The sequence below is a fragment of the Ziziphus jujuba genome, chromosome 1 (genome assembly GCF_031755915.1).
Source record: "Ziziphus jujuba cultivar Dongzao chromosome 1, ASM3175591v1".
Lineage (NCBI taxonomy): Eukaryota > Viridiplantae > Streptophyta > Magnoliopsida > Rosales > Rhamnaceae > Ziziphus > Ziziphus jujuba.
The window spans coordinates 44,925,865-44,947,407 of NC_083379.1; the positions used below are offsets into that span (position 1 = coordinate 44,925,865).

At 34.5% G+C, this 21,543-nt stretch overlaps 6 protein-coding genes across 6 annotated transcripts; 3 read left to right on the forward strand and 3 right to left on the reverse strand.

The window, feature by feature from the left end:
* Nucleotides 1-413: 413 nt before the first annotated feature.
* On the reverse strand, nt 414-1,189 carry LOC107405196 (small ribosomal subunit protein uS17c). The gene has a single exon (XM_016012216.4). It carries the CDS (start codon nt 1,054-1,056, stop codon nt 553-555), a length of 504 nt encoding a protein of 167 aa, XP_015867702.2. The 5' UTR covers nt 1,057-1,189; the 3' UTR covers nt 414-552.
* A 917-nt stretch (nt 1,190-2,106) lies between these two features.
* Nucleotides 2,107-4,010, forward strand: LOC107404629 (peroxidase 29). The gene is made up of 4 exons (XM_016011607.4): nt 2,107-2,807; nt 2,905-3,093; nt 3,273-3,438; nt 3,565-4,010. Exons 1-4 carry the CDS (start codon nt 2,595-2,597, stop codon nt 3,957-3,959), a joined length of 963 nt encoding a protein of 320 aa, XP_015867093.3. The 5' UTR covers nt 2,107-2,594; the 3' UTR covers nt 3,960-4,010.
* An 838-nt stretch (nt 4,011-4,848) lies between these two features.
* On the forward strand, nt 4,849-6,395 carry LOC107404842 (photosystem I reaction center subunit VI-2, chloroplastic). The gene is made up of 3 exons (XM_016011844.4): nt 4,849-5,033; nt 5,186-5,312; nt 5,995-6,395. Exons 1-3 carry the CDS (start codon nt 4,906-4,908, stop codon nt 6,172-6,174), a joined length of 435 nt encoding a protein of 144 aa, XP_015867330.3. The 5' UTR covers nt 4,849-4,905; the 3' UTR covers nt 6,175-6,395.
* Nucleotides 6,207-9,903, reverse strand: LOC107405182 (rop guanine nucleotide exchange factor 12). Its single transcript, XM_016012198.4, has 7 exons — nt 9,261-9,903; nt 8,803-8,919; nt 8,535-8,689; nt 8,357-8,431; nt 7,951-8,223; nt 7,517-7,837; nt 6,207-7,251 (listed from the first exon to the last, which is right to left on the reverse strand). Exons 1-7 carry the CDS (start codon nt 9,535-9,537, stop codon nt 6,811-6,813), a joined length of 1,659 nt encoding a protein of 552 aa, XP_015867684.3. The 5' UTR covers nt 9,538-9,903; the 3' UTR covers nt 6,207-6,810.
* Nucleotides 9,904-12,890: 2,987 nt separating this feature from the next.
* Nucleotides 12,891-17,841, forward strand: LOC107405161 (uncharacterized). The gene is made up of 5 exons (XM_060814507.1): nt 12,891-13,668; nt 15,329-15,846; nt 16,106-16,115; nt 16,486-16,935; nt 17,027-17,841. The coding sequence occupies exons 1-5, from the start codon at nt 12,982-12,984 to the stop codon at nt 17,543-17,545; spliced, it is 2,184 nt and encodes a 727-aa protein (XP_060670490.1). The 5' UTR covers nt 12,891-12,981; the 3' UTR covers nt 17,546-17,841.
* Nucleotides 17,842-18,121: 280 nt separating this feature from the next.
* LOC107405172 (dynein light chain 1, cytoplasmic) lies at nt 18,122-18,991 on the reverse strand. The gene is made up of 2 exons (XM_016012186.4): nt 18,697-18,991; nt 18,122-18,583 (listed from the first exon to the last, which is right to left on the reverse strand). The coding sequence occupies exons 1-2, from the start codon at nt 18,832-18,834 to the stop codon at nt 18,431-18,433; spliced, it is 291 nt and encodes a 96-aa protein (XP_015867672.2). The 5' UTR covers nt 18,835-18,991; the 3' UTR covers nt 18,122-18,430.
* Nucleotides 18,992-21,543: the final 2,552 nt, after the last annotated feature.

Here is a 21,543-nt window from a genome sequence, read left to right on the forward strand (position 1 = left end):
GTTCTACATTCTAAAAGCCATGTTCAACCTCTTGGTCTTTTATGGAAAAAAATCTATTGGCAATTCTTCTTGGAGGTATAAGGAGAAATTTGAGCATTATTACCATAGAACAATTCCTCTTCCCCTGGTTTTAGATTATTTCCAAACTTGTTTGCCCAAAGAATCAGACCAAATTCCACAATGAGGAAGTAGATAAAGAATCCCAAACTTTACAGAATACACTGATTGCCAAATGAATCTCCAACTTACAAGAATTCATCAATACCTCCAATAATTTGCTAATTGACCGAAACCCAATTACCAAACGAACAATTGAAAAGGCATATCCTGACAATTCGACCTAACGCACTGCCCAAGCCCAAAATCAACAACAAAGTAATTCTAAGCTAAAAGATAAAAGAATAAAGCTCAACTGAGAGACAATTATCAGATCTTATACCAATTCATGCACATCAAAATACACTGAATTTAAAAAGATTAATATACTTTAATTTCTTCCAAGAATAAAGGCCAATTCAGTCCACAAAAAGAAACAGGATAATAAACCTCACTCTAAGCTTGCAACTGCTGCTGAGACTCCAAAGGAATGCCAAGCTGCTGGGTTCCATCAGCTTCTTCGGCCACGGCATTCTTGGAGTTGGAATTCCTTTTGGGAACAGGGATGGCGAGAAAAGTCTTGGTCTTGCTAATGGGTTTGCTTTCCTCGAGCTGAACAATGTCCCCAACCTTGAATTGGTTATCAGGGTCATGAGCCTGGTACTTCTTCTTCTTCCTAACACGCCTCTTGTACTTTGGGTGAGGGGCCAAACGCGTCACCTCCACCGCCACGGTCTTATCGTTGGTGGCGCAAACGACTTTGCCCTGCAATGACCTCATAGCCCTGATTGTTGGGAGGAAAGATGGGGGCTTTGAGACTGGATGGATGACACAGGAATTGGGTTTGGAGAGTTGGGAGAGAGGGGTCGAGCCATGGAGGAAAGAGGTTGTTGGGGTGGAGGAGGAGAGCTTGAGGGAGTGTAATGGAGGCAGTTGGAGGAATAAGGCTGTGAGTGACATTTCTTTCTGGTTTGGGTTTTCGGTCCAAAGACCGTCAGGGAGATAAGGAAGATGGAGATGTTGTGTCGCCTTTTATGCTCTTTGGATTTGCTTTGTATTACTGGGGGGCATGGCCTTCTTATCCATTCTCTCTCTCCCCCTATTTTTTTTTTTCTTTTATATATATATATATATATATATATAACAAAAAAAGGGCTTATTAGACATTATAACTGAAATTATTTCGCTCCAATTTTTATAAATAATTGCATTGTATAAAATAATTATTTTTCTTTCGTCATAAACATTTTTAAATTTGACATAACAAAGATAACATGTATTTTAAAATAAGTTATGTTATGAAATTAAAATATTTATCAATTTATTTATTAAATAATTTAAGTTAAAATATTATTAATTGATATATTTATATAATTTAAATATATAAAAATAAATCTTTAATTGGATTGATAAATTAAAAAAATAAACTTATTAAACAGTAACATATTATCTACTATATTAATTGGTAAATAAATATGATAAACATTTTAATAATTTTAATATTATTGTTTAAAAGATATATTTATTACAATTGAGAGATTGTCTAATATATTTAAAATGCAAAAGAAAAATATTATTAAGATTGCAGTTAAAGTTTAGTTTAGTTGTTATATAAACCAGAGTGTATATATATATATATATATATTTTTTTTTTTTTGGGTAAAATACCATGCATATGACTTGTATATTAATTAACTCTTTTTGGTTCGATTTTTAGATCTTAGTCATCAATCAAATCAAAAGTGAAAAATAACCGATAACAATAATTAATGTAAAAAATTTGAGGTGGAAAGTGATAAAGAATTGAGTTTATGAAAGTGCAATTTTTAGGCTTCATTGTTTGCTTGGGCTCTCTTTTAACAGTTTGCTTTTTGATCTGTCATATATGTGCTACAGCCTACGCGTTTGCCAGATTGCTTCACGGTGTTATAGAAAGTACTAGTCGGTGGAAGGATCACTTAAAAATCCATAAAGTCAATATAATTAAATTCAAGCATATATCACTCTCATTCACATAAAATAAAAATAAAAATTCATGCATATATGTTACGCGTCAGTATCTTCGTTTTTCACTGTTCCATGTTTTCTGGTCTCACAGCCCTTGTAAAACCTTGCAATTTTAATAGTTTTCTAAATTGCTTAAATTAAGGAATTTTGTGTCATATTTCTCTCTACGCCCCAACTTCTCTAATTTATAGCTAGCTAGCGGTGATCTGTGTATATATTCACATAAATATGAGTCAAATTTAAAACATTAAAAATTCATTCAACTTTTTTCTGTTATATCTTTTATGTCAAACAAAGAAAATATATTGTAATTATTATATTACAATTTCCCTGGGCAACCACACGTTAATCTAATATATATATATGCATGGCTAAATATTCAACTTATAATTGGTTTCCTCAACATGAAGCTCTCTAGCTACATCTATAAATAAAGTGGTCATCCAGTTTTAAGTAGAGAAGAGAAATTTTAAGAAATTAAACTAGAAGAAATGGGTTTGATCAAAGAATTTTTGGCAATGGTTTCGTTTGTGTGGGTCTTTGGTTGCTCTTGTGCAAGTGGACTACTTGAACACCAATTTTACAGGAATAGTTGTGGTGCTGCAGAGATGATTGTGAAGGAGGAAGTGAAAACCAGTGTGCTCACTGATCCTTCCACTGCTGCTGCTCTTCTCAGACTAGCTTTCCATGATTGCCAAGTTGATGTACTACTACTAAATACTAATATCTTATTTCTTCTAATTCAGATATCTTCTCCTTAGTTATCATTTTCTTTGTTCTTTAATTTTTTGTTTTTTGCAGGGTTGTGATGCTTCGATTCTTCTGGGGGAACCAAACAGCTTACCAATGGAGTTAAAGTCTGATAAGAACTTTGGAATAAGAAAGATGGGGATCATCGATATGATAAAGACATCCCTTGAGCAACACTGTCCTCAAACTGTTTCTTGTGCTGATATAATTCAGCTGGCTGCTAGGGAGGCTATCTATCTGGTATATATATTTATATTAATTCATGTCAGATTGCTAAAATTGTGTTATCCAATTAAGAAAAAAAATGAAAATTCAACAAATACTGGATTAATCAAACCAATCCGTAATAAGGAACAAACTGAAATGTTAACAAAAACATGATCATGGTGTGGCGTTACTAGCTGCTATGTGATATGCAGTCAGGAGGACCATACATACAGGTTTTGACTGGGAGAAGAGACTCTGTCTCTGCAAGTAAACAGAGAGCTGACAAACAGCTTCCAGCTTCTGACATATCCATTGACGAGTTCATCCGGATTTTTGGCGAAAACAATATTAGTCTGGAAGAAGGAGTTGCACTCATTGGTGTGTATATAAATATATATATATATATATTATACAAACCTGCAAATTATCAGCCATAAATCCCTTTAGATTTCCTATAAATATGGATGGGCAGGGTATTTGATATATTTGATATTTGGGTTGTAGGAGCTCATACTCTAGGGAGAACACACTGCAGGAACATCATCGATAGGCTTCAGCCAAGAACTGATCCCACATTGTCACCTGTGTTCTCTTTGTTGCTGAAAACTGTCTGTAGCAATCCTTATTTATCTGATATAACATTCGCTCAAAACGATGCCACTGTCTTTGTGTTTGACAACCGCTACTTCTTAGACATACAAGATGGAAGGGGACTGCTTAAGATTGATTCTGAGGTTGCTAGAGATCCAAGGACACGCCCTTATGTGGTCATGTTTGGGAGGGACATGATGAGGTTTTTCGATTTGTTCACATCTGGGTTTCTGAGGCTATCAAGCTCCAAAGTGTTGGTTGGAGAAGAGGGAGAGATTAGGAAAGATTGTAGGTTCAGGAACAAGTAAATTGTATATGATCCTTTCGCCTATCAATAATATAATATTATGAGGAGCTAATGGTTGGATTTTCATCTGCTAATTATAAGTTCTTGGGATGCTCATGAAAGCAAAATTTGACCATAATGTGTTACTGGCTTCCAATTAAAACTGAATGTGAATTAAATTTGAAGTAAATATTAGTTAGGGCAATGATATTGATTTGACCCAGCAACCAACCCCGCTGAAGTTGAAACTTTAGTTGAATATTTTGATAACATTGGTGGCTTAATCAAGGATTGTGCCCAAATTGAACTCTGGCTACTGCGGAAACAATCCAATAATTACATTAAATCAAAATACTACTTTTAATGACATAATTAACTTTTGGAGACAATGGTAAATCATGATGTTACATTTTCCAAATTTGATTTGGATTTTTCAAATCACATATCTTTAGACAAGTCCGTAGGCTATTTTCTACTTTCGTTTTATTTCTTTTTATTTATTTGTTATTTATTTTTATTTTTTTTCGTTGCCGAAAAGGCTATTTTCTACCTTAGGGGAAAAAAAAAAAAAAAAGTGCTTTTACATCTATTTACTTTGATATTTTGACCAAAACATATGCTGCCTTTTTTTTCCTCCCCCCACCCCCCCCTAAAACTTTTGCAAATCAAAATAAGGATTTTTCGTTGGCAATTAAAAGCCTTTAGGAGAAGGGTTGAGAGCAGGACCTTGAATAATATTAAACAAATACTATGCTTTTAAATTGCCTGAATATCAACAAGGATAGGCTTATCCGGCTCCCATCCACATGGCAGCTTCCAGATGAATTCTCATATCCTCTAAAATAAAAATCATTTTGCCACGTGTCAAGCTAAGATCCACGAAGAGTATCAAAACCCCGAAAGATCCCCTCCCTCCCTACTTCCACCTCAAACGGAATTAGTTTGTCAGTTGCGGTACTCTATTGGCCATGGCATCTCTAGCAACCTTAGCCGCTGTGCAACCAGCCACCATCAAGGGCCTTGGTGGAAGCTCTCTCACTGGAACTAAGCTTTCCATCAAACCCACTAGCCAGAGTCTCAAAACCAAGAAGTTCAGGTGAAATATATATATATATATATATATATATATATATTATGCCTTAGTTTGGCCATTTAATTGCAAAAACAGTTTTCTGACTTTGGAAACAACATTTTTTAAGAAGCTTGTTGTAAAATGTTTTGGTAATTTTCATATGCTTGGAAATATAGGAGTCGTGCTGTGGTGGCAAAATATGGAGACAAAAGTGTATACTTTGATCTGGAGGATCTGGGCAACACCACTGGGCAGTGGGACTTGTATGGATCAGATGCTCCTTCACCATACAACCCTCTTCAGGTTTGTGACTGGCTCACTGAGTTACTGTTGTTTTAAAACTCAGGTTGAAAAACAAAACCTTCCAATTTTAGTTCTTATAGGTTTTGAAAAACAGGGGATTTTGAAGAAGATTCATTTCCCAAGATTAATATAAGACATTTAGTCAACAACATATTCTGACCACTAAATTTGACTTCAAATTAAAATATTATAATTATATATTAATTCAGTTAAGGACAATTCTTGTTTAAGTAAAAGTTTAAAAATTTAACAAAAATATCTTATGTCGATGTTCTTAAGTTAAGTCTGAAATCGTATTAACGTTATGTAGTTTTGAAGAGGCTGAAGCATGATTTAATCTTAAAAAGATTTCATCATATCCTATTTGATCATTTCACATCAAAATCTGCCCTGGTCATGATGGACCAAGATTCTCCAACTTGTCTTTTAAGCCAACTCCTGCCTAAAAAATGGAGCTAGTTTACTAAAAGCCAACATGGGTAGAACTAAGTCAGGATATGACTAATTTAGCTAGCTGGATTTGTCTTTAGGTCATCCATTGGACCAAATCCTCTGACGTAGCTAATAATGGCTGCAAAATGCCAATAGGGTGCTCGGATTTGATATGAACTTGTGATACCTATTGAGAGCTTTGGCTGATGATTGTTAAGTTGTATAACCTTAATTTGCACAAAAATTGCAGAGCAAATTCTTTGAGACATTTGCTGCTCCTTTCACCAAGAGAGGTTTACTGCTCAAGTTCTCGATATTGGGAGGTGCTTCCGCCCTTGCTTACCTTAGTGCCACGGCCTCAGGTGACATTCTACCAATCAAGAAAGGTCCACAACTTCCACCAAAGCCAGGGCCACGTGGCAAGATCTAATTTTACTGTCTTTTTTCATCTTCTTCCAAGTATTTCGTTGTATTTACTGTATCTGCCTTATGATTTATTTAGAATGTGTAAGTAAGTCTAAAACACGCTTAAGACCCCTTATTTGACTATCAAAGATATGTCTTTCAAGTGAAATTTGGGGCATTCCTTTTATGTTCTATTGATGAATGTTTCATTCTAATATCATTTTGGATTTAAGAGTTTGTTTGAAAGCACTTTTGCTTACCCCAAATCAAAACTGTGAAGTACATACGGTTTGAACGTTCTTGGAATACAAGGAAACCAAACTATATCCAACTGAAAAAATCATAATTTTAGTTAGGCTACGTGGCCATCTTCATTACTGAAGAAGAAATCATACAGCAAAATGCTTCAAACCCAATCGGTTTTTGCCTGCATTTTCCCTATTTACAAAAGGAATAGGATGGAAATAGAATAATCACAACATGAAGGATGACCCATATGGGTTTGTAGAAATTTACAAGGGCTAGGCTTTCTCACTCTTTGTTTTTCTTCCCTATCATTCTCTCTCTCTCTCTCTCTCTCTCTCTCTCTGTCTCCCTGATTTTAGTTCCTCCTTTTTATTAGTTTTTATCTTCCATTAGTTTTCTCTCCCTAAACTGATTGTCAATGGCGTGACGTTGGACTTCTCATACCACCCAAATTCTCAAGATAGGAAGCCTTCTTGTTGGTAACTATGTTGGCAATTTTGTGCATATGAGGATGCTTTATCTCACCATCTTTTGATGGTTCATCTGACCCTGCATCTATCTTCGTCTCGCCATCTCCTTGTTCTAGACCCCACCCCATGAAATCGAATAGTGTCATTGAACCGGTAGGCGTCTCTGCTGTGTGTGACTTGTCCATGTCTTCTACAGGGCTTTGGAACCCATCTGTTGGCGTTGTTGCTTCTGATGAGTCTCTTAAACCACTCCTCTTACATACTGCTTGTGATGGATTTTGAGTCACATAATCAGCATAAAGTACATCTTCAATGCGGGATGTGACAGTGAACGCTAAGCTCTCCAATATTCTTGAATAGCTCTCCAGAACAGCATGCCCCACATCCTGTAAAAGCCAAAGAGAAAAACCATTGAAGAATTTGTGAAGAGTAGGAGGTGTTAACTTTTCCAAGGTATATACTGAATTATAAATTACATGCGAAACGAATATAACTAAAACTTGTGTGACTATTCATGTTAAGTATAGTAGGTGAGATAGCAAAGTTACTTCAAGCTACACACCATGAACTAGTTGACATCTTTAGAGTCTTTTACTGATCAATGCCACAGCAAAGTGACTATAACTGTAGAGACAAAACATATTTTCTTACTCGGTTGTATTGGATTTTGCTGATGTCTAGTGAAGACTGAGGAATTCCAGGGAACCTCTGCTTGAGGATGAGTAAGATAGTCTCTGCTCTCTCTTCAAAGAGTTCTCTCTTCTCCAAACTGACAGCTGAACCCCAAGCTGATTTCCCATCTTTTTGGTTCATCTTTCGCTTCCAAATCACGATGGAAGCCTCAATCCTGTTCTTGAGATCTAGAATTTTATGCTCTGATGATAAGTCCATGGTTGAGAGGAATTGGTCAGGATCAAAGTATTCGACTGTAATGCTCCTATAGACTGAGTCCCCCAAACTTGCCCTCCCATTCTGCAAGTATATGGAAAAGAGTTGCTTAGGGAATGAGAGATTAGAAAATGAAAGAAGATAACCAATGAACAAAAATATAACATTGCAACAAACTTTGTTCCAAAACTCTTTACCTTGGGGAGGGATTCGATGTAGTTTTCAGGGATTTCCATTTCTGATAGAGTTTGAGCATTTATGGCCATGGCTGCCTTAAGCACTTGGTTGACACAATCTTTCTGATACTGAAGAAACTTTCTTGAATTTTCAGATAGACCATTTGGAGGAACTTTTGGAGTCGGTAACCACCATTTATCATCTTTCCTCTTTGTCTTCCCTTTGTCTGCATCAGGATCATCTCTGGATACATAATAGAACTCATTTTGATCTTTGAAGTTGTCTAGACAATCCTGCTTGTTATAAGCTTTGTTAGGGAAATCTCCACTTTAAACCACAAAGCATAATGAACATATCTATTTTCAAATTGCAAGGCTAGAAAGATAAATATGCAATTAAAAAAAAAAGGGTTCATCATGTTATTACAATTAGCATGGCATCAAGCTTGCGGAGGGCGGGAATGTTCATGTGAAGATCAGTTCTTTGCCTTGTTACCATAATCTATCAAATCAAAGAAGATGAATTCTCGTCAAAAATCTGTATGAATTGAGTGAAGGAACATGTTAGATATTGAGAAAAATAAAAAGTGAAGAGAGTTGTGTACCTCCATATTTGTTCCATCTTTTGATTTCTGGTTTGAAGCAACAAATTCAACTATGTGATCCGTAACAGATAAGAGCAAATCAATTTCTTTTCTCCACCTTGCTTTCCTTTCTGCGGACATGGGTTCTAGGCGCCATTGTTCACCAAAAACAGAAGCTGGATTTCATGAGGAACAATGAAAAAGATATTATTCTCTCACTTGAAATCGATCCTGAATATATATTTTATCCGGGCATGAAAGAGAATGGGAGAGATCTTATGGACTTTACCGGCAAGGTTTGTTATGGCGTTTGACAATGCCAAAGCTGAAGAAACACCCTTTCCTCCTCCAGACATATCCTCACCCAATAGCAATTTAGCAAACCTCTCTTTCATCTGTTCCATTTCTGAATCCAGCAGAACCAGAATACCTTAATTTACGTCAAAATTAAGATACCAAACTATTTTCAATTCAAGTAACAAAACTATACCAATATTAAGATTTCTATGGACACCTAAAAATCTTCTTTTTTTTCTAAAAATAAAAATGAGCCAACAAAATGGCTTCTCAATAAGGTAAGGATCTTCTATTAACAAAAATAGATAATTCAAAAAGGAAAGAATCCTGTTATAAAACGTTTGGTAACAAAAGGAAAAAAAAAAAAAATGAAAATGCAGAAAGTAGAAATATATATCGAACTTTGTTTATGTGCAGCTAAAACAACAAAAAGGTATGAAAGGCACTGGCCTGCATTGAGCTTGTCTCTGGCTTCTTTTGCGGCAATTTCTTCTTGTTTCAAGCGGGATTTAGGACCCTTGTCGTTGCGATGGAAACCAGAGCCAATGTGTTGTTTATCAGAACCTTGACTTCTGGTTGACATAGCATCATCCTCGGAACATGTTAAAGCGCTAGCACTCTCAATGCTTAAACTCTTGGTATGCCTACTTGCATTCTCATACATACCCTTGAAATGGAACAACCTAGACCTGTAGTTTTCCTGCTCCTGTTCAAGGGCTCTCACCATTTTCAGCTTTCTTAAGAAAACTCTGATTGCACATATAACTGAGAACACAGCACGGGAGTCTTTCAACCTGTTGAAATTAACAGGGGAAGACGAAATGGAAGAGAAATCTATTTTGCTTGGTTTGTAAGAAAACAGAGAGAGATTGAAAAAAAAAAAAAAAAATGAGAAGGAAGGAGGAGGAGGGAGAAGCTAGCCCAAAGCTCCAAAATGATTGTTGGTGGTGGTTTTTTTTTTTCAAATGGTTAAGTTTGACAAATTATGTGTGTTGGTGGTGGGTTTTTTTTTTCAAAGGGTTAAGTTTGACAAAATATGTGTGATGGGGTTTTTGGGTTGGTTTTTGTTAATTTGAGATGAGTTGGGCTGGGAACGTGGGGTGCATAATGTGAGAAATGTTTTTAAGATTTTGATTAAGAACAAATGTCAGATTGTATTTGGTTTTTTTTTGGGGGGGATTTTTTTTTTCCTTAATTTCGATGGTTGAGGTTTTTATTTGGAGGTCAAAGGAACAGCTAAAACTCCGGGCTATTTTTATTTTTATTTTTTCTCCATGTCTAACCAGCTTCTGCATCTCTGTCTCTCTAAATTAAGTGGACGGTTCTGATTACGGTTGATCATGCAAAGTTTCAAATATAAAACAAGAGATAGATTCTATTGTCACTTGAATCTGATTTTACTTTCAACAACAACTTCATGTACATTTCAGCCAAAAATAAAAAATTCATGTATATTTTGTTTTCATAATTGCTCTTATTGTCCCACTTGCCTATATGCCCATATCAAAAGCCGCTAATTAGTTTCTATATGTGTATAAATCCAATACTACATTTTTGGGTATAAAACTGCAAAAAACAGATAAAAAGTAATTTTATCCTTGTGAGAAAATAATCAATTGAGTTTACTTCCATTCAATATTATTTTGGCTTTTACTATGAGATTTATCACCCTATAAACACATTAGCAGTATTTTATCATCACAGTTGTAGGCATAATCTCTTAGCAATTTCAATATCCCAATAAATAAAAAAAATTGAAAAAACATAAAAAGACAACTTTTTTTAGTATTACGAATATATTTATATACGTTCTTAGGGATAACTCAATCATAAAAACATAACTCAATCATAAAAACACATTTTATTCGCATAAAATATCTAGTCTTCCAATCCTCGACAATATATATACATTTATTAAGCTCTAATCCAATTGAAATATTTTAATTTTATAAAATCAGATATTTTTATTTTATAAAATTAAAATATAATTAAAATCAAACAAGACAAATCAATCATTATCATTTCAACAACTTGACTTTTTTATACTGTATTTAATTTTATAAAATCAAAATATTATAACAGAATACTTATATATATAGTATTTATTTATTAAAAAAATGATAACTTTCTTTTAATACGCTCCCCATCACAAGCAAATTAGTCTACTTGTTGGTTATAGGGTTGATCTAAATATTCCAAAACTGTTTGGATTTAGATTGGCAAAGATTGGTTTTAAAATGGATCCGTTAAAGCACTAGATAAGACTCAGCATCCTATGACATTCAAATTAGAAAGAGTTTGCCTTTATTAACTCTTCTTCTTCTTATTATTTTTTTTTTAATATTGAAATTGAGGGTTTGAAATTTTAAATTTTTATAAAAGAAAATAGTGAATTTGCCACTAATTGTATCTTTTGAGACTTATAAAAACTCTATTAAGATTTATAAAAATACTTTGTCTCACAGTATAAAATTATAAATCATGCTCTACAAAATTTTGCTCATTCCATTGTATTTTATTTGATATTCAATTTACTCAAATAAACTAATATGTAGTAGAAGTAAAAGAGTTTGCTTAAGGAATATTGGATTTCTTCTTTTTAATATTATCCTATAATCTAGAATCCAAAAGTGACCAAGATAATGGTGATAAAGATTAAAGAGACGCTACAGCAAAAGTTAGTAGAAATGGATGAATCTACTTGGGGAGAAAATCTTGAATGAAACTGTAGCACCACATCCTCTCTTGGGGAAATCTTGGAAACTGTGGCACCACCACATCCTCTGTACCGCTTCTATTAATTATGTGCTACATAAACAAAATAACCTATAATTACACACAACCTCACATAGAAATATAATAAAGCATATTCATCTTAAAAAAAGACTTTTATTAGACGTGTGCTTGTGAGTTATTGGTGAGACCACATCATATGTACAATGGTCATGTATATATATATATGTATATATGTGCATAAGTTTTTGCCCTACCTGGCTATGTAGTCGAGTATAAAATATGGCAACAACACGCCTCGCCACATATAAAAAAATGTGTTGTTGCTCAACTGCATAGTTCAGTAGAATATTATTATTCAAACTGTTAACTTTTGAAGAAATTTTTCTTAGAATCGTTTTGTCTATGGGAGCTTATGTGGTAAGGATTTATAACATATGAAAACTTGAATAGTATATAATCTATTAATAGACAATTTTATTTAAATTTCTTCATAATGGACTATGTTTAGAATTTCAAATGAAATAATTTAGTATTTTGAGAGAGAAAATATGAAAAAAAAGAAGAGAAAAGAAGTTGTGAATTGATAAGAAAAGATTGAATTTATGATTTACATTGTATAACAAACTTTCCACAGGTAGAGAATTTGTTAGACAACTTTTTTTTTTTTTTAATTGCCACCTCATTTTAATAAACTACTTGCACAACACCACTAAAGAAGGGTTTTCTTCTTTTGTTTTTTTTTTTTTGTAAGGTTGTCTGTCCATTTACTGTAAGAAAGGTTTTTTTTTTTTTTAAATAGATAGATCCAATAAATAGAATTTCTATTATTTTTATGTTAAAAAGAAATAGAATTAATTTTATTTTGATATATTTAATTTTAAAATTTTAAAATTTATATTTTAATTTTTAAAAATAGTAATTTACACTTTTAATTTTTAAATTTGTTAAAAATTAGTTTAATTCTCAATTTAGTTAAATAAATTGGTAACAGCTTCTTCATGATCAACACTTATAATATTTTTTCATAGATTATGTTGTTTTCAATCTATTGTAAAAACAAATTCTTGAACAAAGACATCCCCAATTTGTTTGGTAAAATTGGTTATTAAACCAAGTTGCCACAAATTTAAAAATTAAAAATTTAAATGGTAATTTTCAAAAACAAAACTAACAGGAATTACTGTAGGCAAATATACGTGGAATCATTTCCAGCTCATGCACGAGTAGGTATGTAATATTTTAATTGGAACATATATATATATATATATATATTTTGTTCTTTTTTCTCTTTTTGATGTAGAAATTTAATGGAACATATTCTTCCAATGTATTTATTTCCCCAATATATTGGGGAGGGATTTCGTACTTGCTCTGTTGGCCTCATTGAAATGAATCGGAATCAACCAGACGTCGTCGTCTGCAGTCTACCTTATAAATGTTTATATTTCATTGGTTCACATCGCTCGCCGCTAAGTCTTATACATACAGACTTGGCTCCTGCAAACCAAGCCGGCGAAGCCACAAAAACCGCATTCTACCACTACTCCCACCAACGCTTTTAGCGTTGCAAGCACGTTGGGGTGAGTGGCACAATCACCACTACCACAACCACCACTACCACCACCACCACCACCAAGAAGCCCCTCAGGATCCAAAACCCAATAATTCCCGATCCATTTTTTTTAAGTTTCGATCAGAAATGGAATCCATTAGCGTCCTAATGCCCATCCAAATGAACAAGTACCTCGAACAGGAGCTCGAGAAGCGCTTCAACCTCTTGAAGCTCTGGAATTCCCCGCACAAAACCCACTTCCTGAAGGAACATTCCAATTCCATCCGGGCCATCGTCGGCAACGCCTCCGCCGGAGCCGACGCCGAGCTTATTGAAAGCTTGCCCAACTTGGAAATTGTGGCCAGTTTCAGTGTGGGAATTGATAAGGTTGATTTGAATAAGTGTAGGGAAAAGGGGATTCGGGTAACCAATACACCGGACGTGTTGACCGATGATGTGGCGGACCTCGCGATTGGGTTGATTCTGGCGGTGCTTAGGAGGTTGTGTGAGAGTGATCGGTATGTCAGAAGTGGCAAGTGGAAGAAGGGCGACTACAAGTTGACTACCAAGGTCTGTGTTTGGTGTCTTTTTTTATTCTTTTTATTTTTATTTTTTCGTTAATTTGTTTTATTTTGCTTAGCTTATTAGATTTTCATGAATTAGTTGTCCATAATAAGAATATTAGTTGTGAAAAAAAAAATCCATATTTTCTTCCTCTTCTTCTTACTTCTTTTATATGTATTTGTTCTTTAAATTTCTATAGTCATGGATTTTGTTGTGCAATCTTATTGCCCTGTTTAGTAACTGTTCGATAGGTTTGGGGAATACCCAGACCGAGGATTGATCTGGACTATACTAACCGGAGGAATAAAAGAAAATATTTGTGTAGCAAATTTGTGATTATGTTGTTGGTGTTGATTTTAAATTCCCATTATTAATAATTTAAGTCAAAGTATTTGTTTGGGAAGAAAAATAGCCTGTTGAACATGAACTGGAACTCTTATTTGTGAGTAAATATTTTCCAAACAGATAAATTTGCAACCTCTGATTCGATAATTGTGGGCCTTGTTGATTGTTTTCCGTCTCATCTGTTAGGAAAAATTTACTTTCAGGATCCTTTTAACTATTTTCGCTGCTCCTTTGTGATCTTTCTATTGTAAGCATTATTGTACAATGGCTGTTGCTCCACTCGTATTTATGGTTGAAATTTGGCGTTGGTCCTTTTTCTCATTCAGTAATTCTACCCAAGCAATTTGCAACGAGTTAATTATGCCTTTCTGTTAGCTGCTAATGTGATGCCTATTATGGAATTCAAGCACAAGCTAAGATGCATGAAGGAATTCCTTGGACCTTTTGGATAAATTTCTGTAGAAACACCTTTTGATAGAATTACTGATGTCTCACAAGGATGGTTTCTCATGGCACGCTTCTTAAATGTTGGAGGTAGCCAGGGTTAAGTTTTTATTTTGTTACTTGAAAGTATCCATGGTCAGGAAGAGAAATCTATGAGGGTGCATTATTTTTGTGATAACTAGTGTTATGGAGCGGCTAGAATTGTCATTGAGTAGCAATATAAGAGCAGTTTTTCATCTCATAGCTGAAAATCCATCACCATCCTTTGTGTTTTAGGACCGTGTGACATCCATAAGTCTGGCTGGGCTGCTATTGTCTTGTAGTTACTTTATTTTTTGACTTTTCTCTCTGTCCTTTCCTTGTTTAATGACATTGAGGCTTCCTTTTTCCGATAAAGAGGCAGGTAACCTGAGTTTCATTTCTCTTGATCAGCAATAGACCAGCTATCTTCCAATGAGATTATTTTTTCATTCTCCAATTAAGTTTCGCTCTAGCAAAGGAAGGAAGATATTTTTTTTGACTTGAAAGACTATTATGGGATAAGTGTGATACATGTTATATATATGTGTGTGTGTATATATATATATATATATATGCATGCATAGGTTATGCATATGCTAGCAACTAGTTAAAACAGATTGATTCAGCCCAGAACAAAAGGATAGTTAAATGGATTGGATAATTTATTTGCCTTATCTGTGTGATATACATCAGGAAAGGAAAATAACATGGTTAACAGCCATATGGAGATATGAATCATATGATGCATGATGATTTCATATATATATATATATTTGCTTGCTCAGGTGAAGTCTTCAACAGTCGTTTTCTTCTCCCCTTGTATATTTTCTTATTTATTTATTTATTTTTCTTTCAGTTCACTGGTAAAACTGTAGGCATCATAGGAATGGGGAGGATTGGCAAAGGAGTTGCTAAGAGAGCTGAAGCATTTAGTTGCCCAATCAGTTACTACTCGAGATCAGAAAAACCAGATTTGAAATACAAATACTATCCAAGCGTTGTGGAGCTGGCCTCCAACTGTGACATCCTGGTGGTTGCATGCCCGCTAACCCAAGAGACGCGCCACATTGTCAATCGAGAAGTCATGAATGCTTTGGGTCCAAAGGGTGTACTCATCAACATAGGAAGGGGCCCTCATGTCGATGAACCTGAGCTGGTGTCGGCGCTGGTGGAAGGCCGATTGGGTGGGGCAGGCCTTGATGTTTATGAAAACGAACCAGAAGTACCTGAGGAGCTCTTTGGTCTAGAAAATGTAGTCCTCTTGCCTCACGTAGGAAGTGGCACTGTTGAAACTCGCAAAGCCATGGCTGATCTGGTGATCAATAACCTGGAGGCTCACTTTCTGAAGAAGCCATTATTGACTCCTGTGGTCTAGTAGTAGTTGTTTGCTGTCAAATATAAGATATGAGTGGACGCTTCATCTTATATTTATTTAATAAGATCATTGTTTTCAGAACTTTGCAAAGTATCTGAATCTGTATGAAACTGCTTTGTTAATTGTCTATCTGTATTTAAATCCTGAACCTGTTTCCTGGCACCTCAAATTCAATAATGGCTTTGGATTGTGCTGGAGATTCATGTATATCTCATCCAATTCCAACCCATCAAAGAAATGTTCTTCAAATGATTATAGTGTTTGTTTAGTATCTTTCTGATTTCCCATTTTTCATGAATATGGGGAGGTCCTGTTTATTCTAAAATACAATCTTTTTTTTTTTTTTCCCCTTTGGCAGACTGTTCTAACAAAAGCATCAACATCGCTGGGAAAAAAACGAAAAAAGTGGAAAAAGAAAGTTTGAAATTATACTTGTCTAATTTCGAATTGATTTTCAACTTCTAAAGATTCTAATGATGGATATAGAAAGTATTTAAACATGAAAATTATATGCACAAAATTAATATTTAAAAAAAAAAAAAGAAAAAAAAAAAAGAGGAATGGAGCAGAGGACTATTTCAAAAGAATCCTCAAAGAAGTCTGTTCTGCAAGCTTATCCCTAATCTTCTTTCTTCTAGGTGTTGCTTTGGGTGTTCACTTCAGACATGGACAACATAGGTCTGCTGATGACGTGCTCGATGTTCGCTTACCTTGAAGAAGAGCTCCAGAAGCGCTTCAAGCTCTTCAAGCTCTGGCACTATCCTTCAACCCACGATTTCTTCAAACACAATGCGAATTCAATCCGAGCAGTGGTGGGAAACACCAAAATCGGAGCCGACGCCGAGCTTATCGATTCGCTGCCCAAGTTGGAGATCGTGGCGAGCTACAGTGTGGGGCTGGATAAGATCGATTTGAGAAAATGCGAGGAAAAGGGGATAAGGGTTACCAACACCCCCGACGTGCTGACCGACGATGTCGCCGACATTGCAATCGGATTGATGTTGGCTGTATTGAGAAAGATTTGCGTCTGCGATGGGTTTGTGAGAAGTGGGTCGTGGAAGAGTGGCGATTTTGGATTGACTTCAAAGGTTTTGTTTTTCATATCCAAAACTCTGTTTTTCTCCTTTAATATGTTTGAGTTATTTATGCTAGTTTCTGTTTTTTGTAAACTCTTTCCAGTTGAGTCGAAAATCAGTTGGTATTGTTGGGTTGGGTAGAATTGGTACGGCCATTGCAAAGAGAGCTCAAGCATTTGGCTGCCCAATAAGCTATTACTCCAGAACACACAAACCTCACACAAATTACAAGTACTACACCAACATCATCGACTTGGCAGCAAATTCTGAAATCCTTGTTATATCATGCGCTCTGACAGAACAAACCCACCACATTGTTAATCGTGGAGTCATCGATGCATTGGGTCCCAAAGGGATTCTCATCAACATTGGAAGAGGTTTACATGTTGATGAGCCAGAGCTTGTTTCTGCTCTAATGGAAGGCCGACTAGGTGGGGCTGGGTTTGATGTGTTTGAGAAAGAACCAGAGGTTCCTGAACAACTGTTTGAGCTGGACAACGTAGTACTTTTACCTCATGTTGGGAGTGACACTGTGGAAACTAGCAAAGCTATGGCAGACCTTGTCATCCAAAACTTGGAAGCATTCTTTCTAGGAAAACCACTCTTGACGCCGGTTGTCTGATTTGTTTTTTGTTAAATGGTTACGTGTTCAATGGGACAGACCTTGAGCAGGCGTTTCCATGGGTAGGAAATTTTACCAAATTCTCAAACCAATGTTTTAGTCTTTTTCCTCTAATTTACTTCTCAAACTTGTACGAGAACAACTATTTTAGCCATATTTAGTGGGTTTAAAAGAAAAGGTGCATTTAAGATTTAAGAATCTTGATCTTATGACTTCTGAAATTATCTTGTAACATGATATATCTTCACTTTTCCTCTTTTTATTTATTTTTATGAATACCTTTTACTACTGCCTTATCATGTTCAATGCAAATCATTTTAAAATACAAGTAAAAGAGGCAAATGAATCCGTTCTACAGAATTGATTCTATTTTTAACTTCAAAACCGTTCTTACATTGTTTTGGTTGCTTTATTAATTGATATGGTATCTTTTGCATGGTTATCACAGGTTTGCCTTTTAACTTAAAATTTTGCCATCTGATGTCACAAACAATATACTGCATTTCCTTTTCCCATCCATTAGGCATTCATAGCTGGTATACCGCTAAAGATAAAAGTAATTTCATAGAGAAGACATCGTGAAGATGATAAATTTCATTAGTATTTTCATAAATAAATACAATATTTACAAACACAAGGAGATTATAAAATGACCATAGAAGAGCTTGACAAAGCTCTTGTTCACAAAAGAAACTCCCACGTGGCCATTTTTATATTCTCTCTGTAATCTGCTTGTCCATTTTTGTCCACTTTGTCCACTCAACTACCAACCGGTTGAGAGAAGAAACAGAGGAAAAGGATAAGACAGGAAAAAAATACTGCACTTTTACACGCTTGTTCCTATTCTCTCCCCAACTTTCTTTGCAACCAAACACTGTCTCCAAGTCATGGAGAGGAATACGAAGCCCCCTTAAAGATCAAAAAATTAAGAGTCTCCAACGTAAAGTAGATGAAAGTTCCTTTAGAATGAGTGAAGAAACACCCAAAATTTGAACCCACCACACATTGCCAACCACAACCATATTTCTTGTCAAACTCCTATATAATTTTTTAAAAAACCAAGACAGAGTTTAGCTATAAAAACACAAAATAATAGGAAAATACTCTGTGCTAAAACGTTAAAGAGGAAGAGGGGAAAAAAAAAATTGAACCTTTTTGATATGGGCAGCTAGAGATCTGCAGTCAAAAACATCATAGATATCCAAAGCTTGAGAAGCAAAGGCCATGGCTTGCATCTGCATCTTAACAGGCATGTCGGTGTCCTCTATCAAAGCCTTGCCTTCCAACATCTTTTTTCTTTTTTTTAAATTTCTGAGGGAAACCAAAAGCCCAATATTTTTGCCTAATTAAAACTCTTTATCATTGAAATACCCAGAAAAAGATTCTGAAGCATAAATGTGTTCCTAATCCTAAACAGGAGGAACATAAAAGGGGTCTATAAATAGAGGGCAAGGCGGCCTACCTTTGGCATATCTTTTGGACCAAAAAAAATCCCAACTCCAATATGAAGATGGCACGTCGTTCAATCAAATTTTGTTTTGTTGTGCCTTTTTCTCCCCACTTTAGGGGCTTTGTGGGAGCTTTCCAACGTGTTGAACTTTATTATATAAATAATGAGTGTCTTGGACTCTCTCTCTCTCTCTCTCTCTTACTTTGTTCACGCTCATCAGGATAACGATGGCGTGGATAAAGCTGGTGTGGCTATTATTGAGCCAAAGCTTTTGTTGCCAAATTAGTTGTAGTAAAAATTAAAAAAAAAATAAAAAATTACCTTGTTGTATACGTGGATCCACGGTTGTACCATATATAGATATATCTCTACCTAATATGGACTTCCTTCTAAACCATTCAAGCCAAAAAAAAAAAAAAAGACTTCCTTCTTAACCATGTGCTCGGCCGCTTTATTCAACAATAAATTTTAAAAAAAAAATGTTTTAGCCGTTTTTCTCTAATTTAGAGACTAAGCCATCTTTTAGGATGCCATTTTTATAGGCGTCCTTGGATGCCACGCAACATAGAGAAAAAGATTCCTACTTTTTTCTTCTTTTAATTCATAGATTTAGCCTTGAAATGCTATAGCATTTTCTTGTATTTTTCATAAGAAAAAAAACAGATTGAATTGTATATAAATAGTGTCTACCATCGGATATATATATATATTGGTAAATAAACCAGCATCTGTTATATGGCTAAATGAAGTGATGGTGAATTCTATGGCTGATGCTATTATTGAATAGCTTTGTGTTATTCACGTTTAAGACTTAAATGTCCATCTACTCCCAACATGCAAAAATAGTAATGTATATGTGATTTCCATTCAGATTTTGGAATTATAATTTCATTATTTCAGCAAAGTCTTAGATGTCCATCTATGCGCTGCATGCAAATATAGTAAGAAGCATGTATATGTAATTTTCGTTCAGATTTTGGAATTATAATTTCCCTTTTCTTACTTTTTTTCTGAAATTAAGTTTTCATCTTAATTTAATTATATTGTATGTTGCATATTTGTCTTGCTGAATACAATCCATATGTATTTTCAGCATCCAAGAAAGCTAGACATTCCTCTCTTCACTCTCAAACACACACAGAGATTTTTTTATTTTTTATTTTCCCACACAAAGAGATTCTAACCTTAGACATCAATCATTCGTTATACTCTCTCTCTCTCTCTCTCTCTCTCTCTCTCTCTCTATATATATATATATATATATAATATTAATATTTTTGGAAATGGAGGTCTGTAATTAGTAGAAAAAGTTAGAAAAAAAATCTATCCGATTCCTGAAAGCACTCTAGCACATTGATGAGTCCCACGTGTATTAGAGCCAGGAATACAACTCCCAATAGTACCAGAAATATGCCCAAAAATTGGGCCGTCTGTAGCGGCAGAAGCTTGGTTATACCCTTCTACATTGACCAAATTAGTATTATTTATTTATTTTTTGGTAAAGGACCCAAATTAGTAATTTTATTTTGGTGAAAGACCAGACTAGTATTGACTTGATTAATATTGCATATGTTATTTTTGAATAAATCAATTTTTATATTTTGGAAAACTTACAACAATTAGTAGTGTATTTTGTACTTTTTCAAAGTCCACACCCAATTTAGATATTTTTTTTTCATTGATCTGCACAGCCAATTTAGACTTATGTGCATGTTTAATGTTTTAAAATGTGAAGTAATCTCTACGTATAAAAGCTTTTTTTCGTTAAACATATCAGAAGGTTAAATTTGTCATTTGATATTGCCTTTTATTATCCAATCTCACACTTATTGATTTATTTATATTTTCCCCCAAAAAACAGAGTAGAACATTATTTATGCATTTTTCTTTTTGATTTTATGATATTAAATTAGCACCTATATCAAGTTTAAACCTTAAACTTTTCGACGTCACTTATAATCAGCTGATTTTTATTTATTTTTTATTTTTAAAAAGGTAAAGGAAAATGTATTGCTTTCATATGACTTCAAAGAAACAATAAATCACCATAATGAAGTTAATTATTTAGGGGTCCAATGCCTATAATATCGAGCGAAAAAGGAGGGGAAAAAAAAAAAAAACAAAGTCTTTGCATAATGTAATACCGTAACAAGTATGATTATTTGGGGCCTATTTTATGTATTTTTATTATTTGTTGAATTTTGGAAAGTCTATTCTGTGGAGAATATTTGATTATTAAATTATTAAATTTGATTTGTTATACGACATATTATAATACAACTCCCATTAAATACAGAAGAGGCAGATAGAAAAGATGAACATCATCATGTTTGTCATTTAGCATATGTTCCAGCAAAGATAGCACAATCAAACAACCATAGTGGGAGTACCCAACAAATAAATACTCAAAACTCAGCATCTAATTTGGTAGTTTGTCAAAACCCCATCAATGAAAATAATACCATTCGCAGACCCAATTAATATTCTCACACCCATAATTATTTGTCAATAATATATTATAATATAATATTATTTATATGCTCTGCCG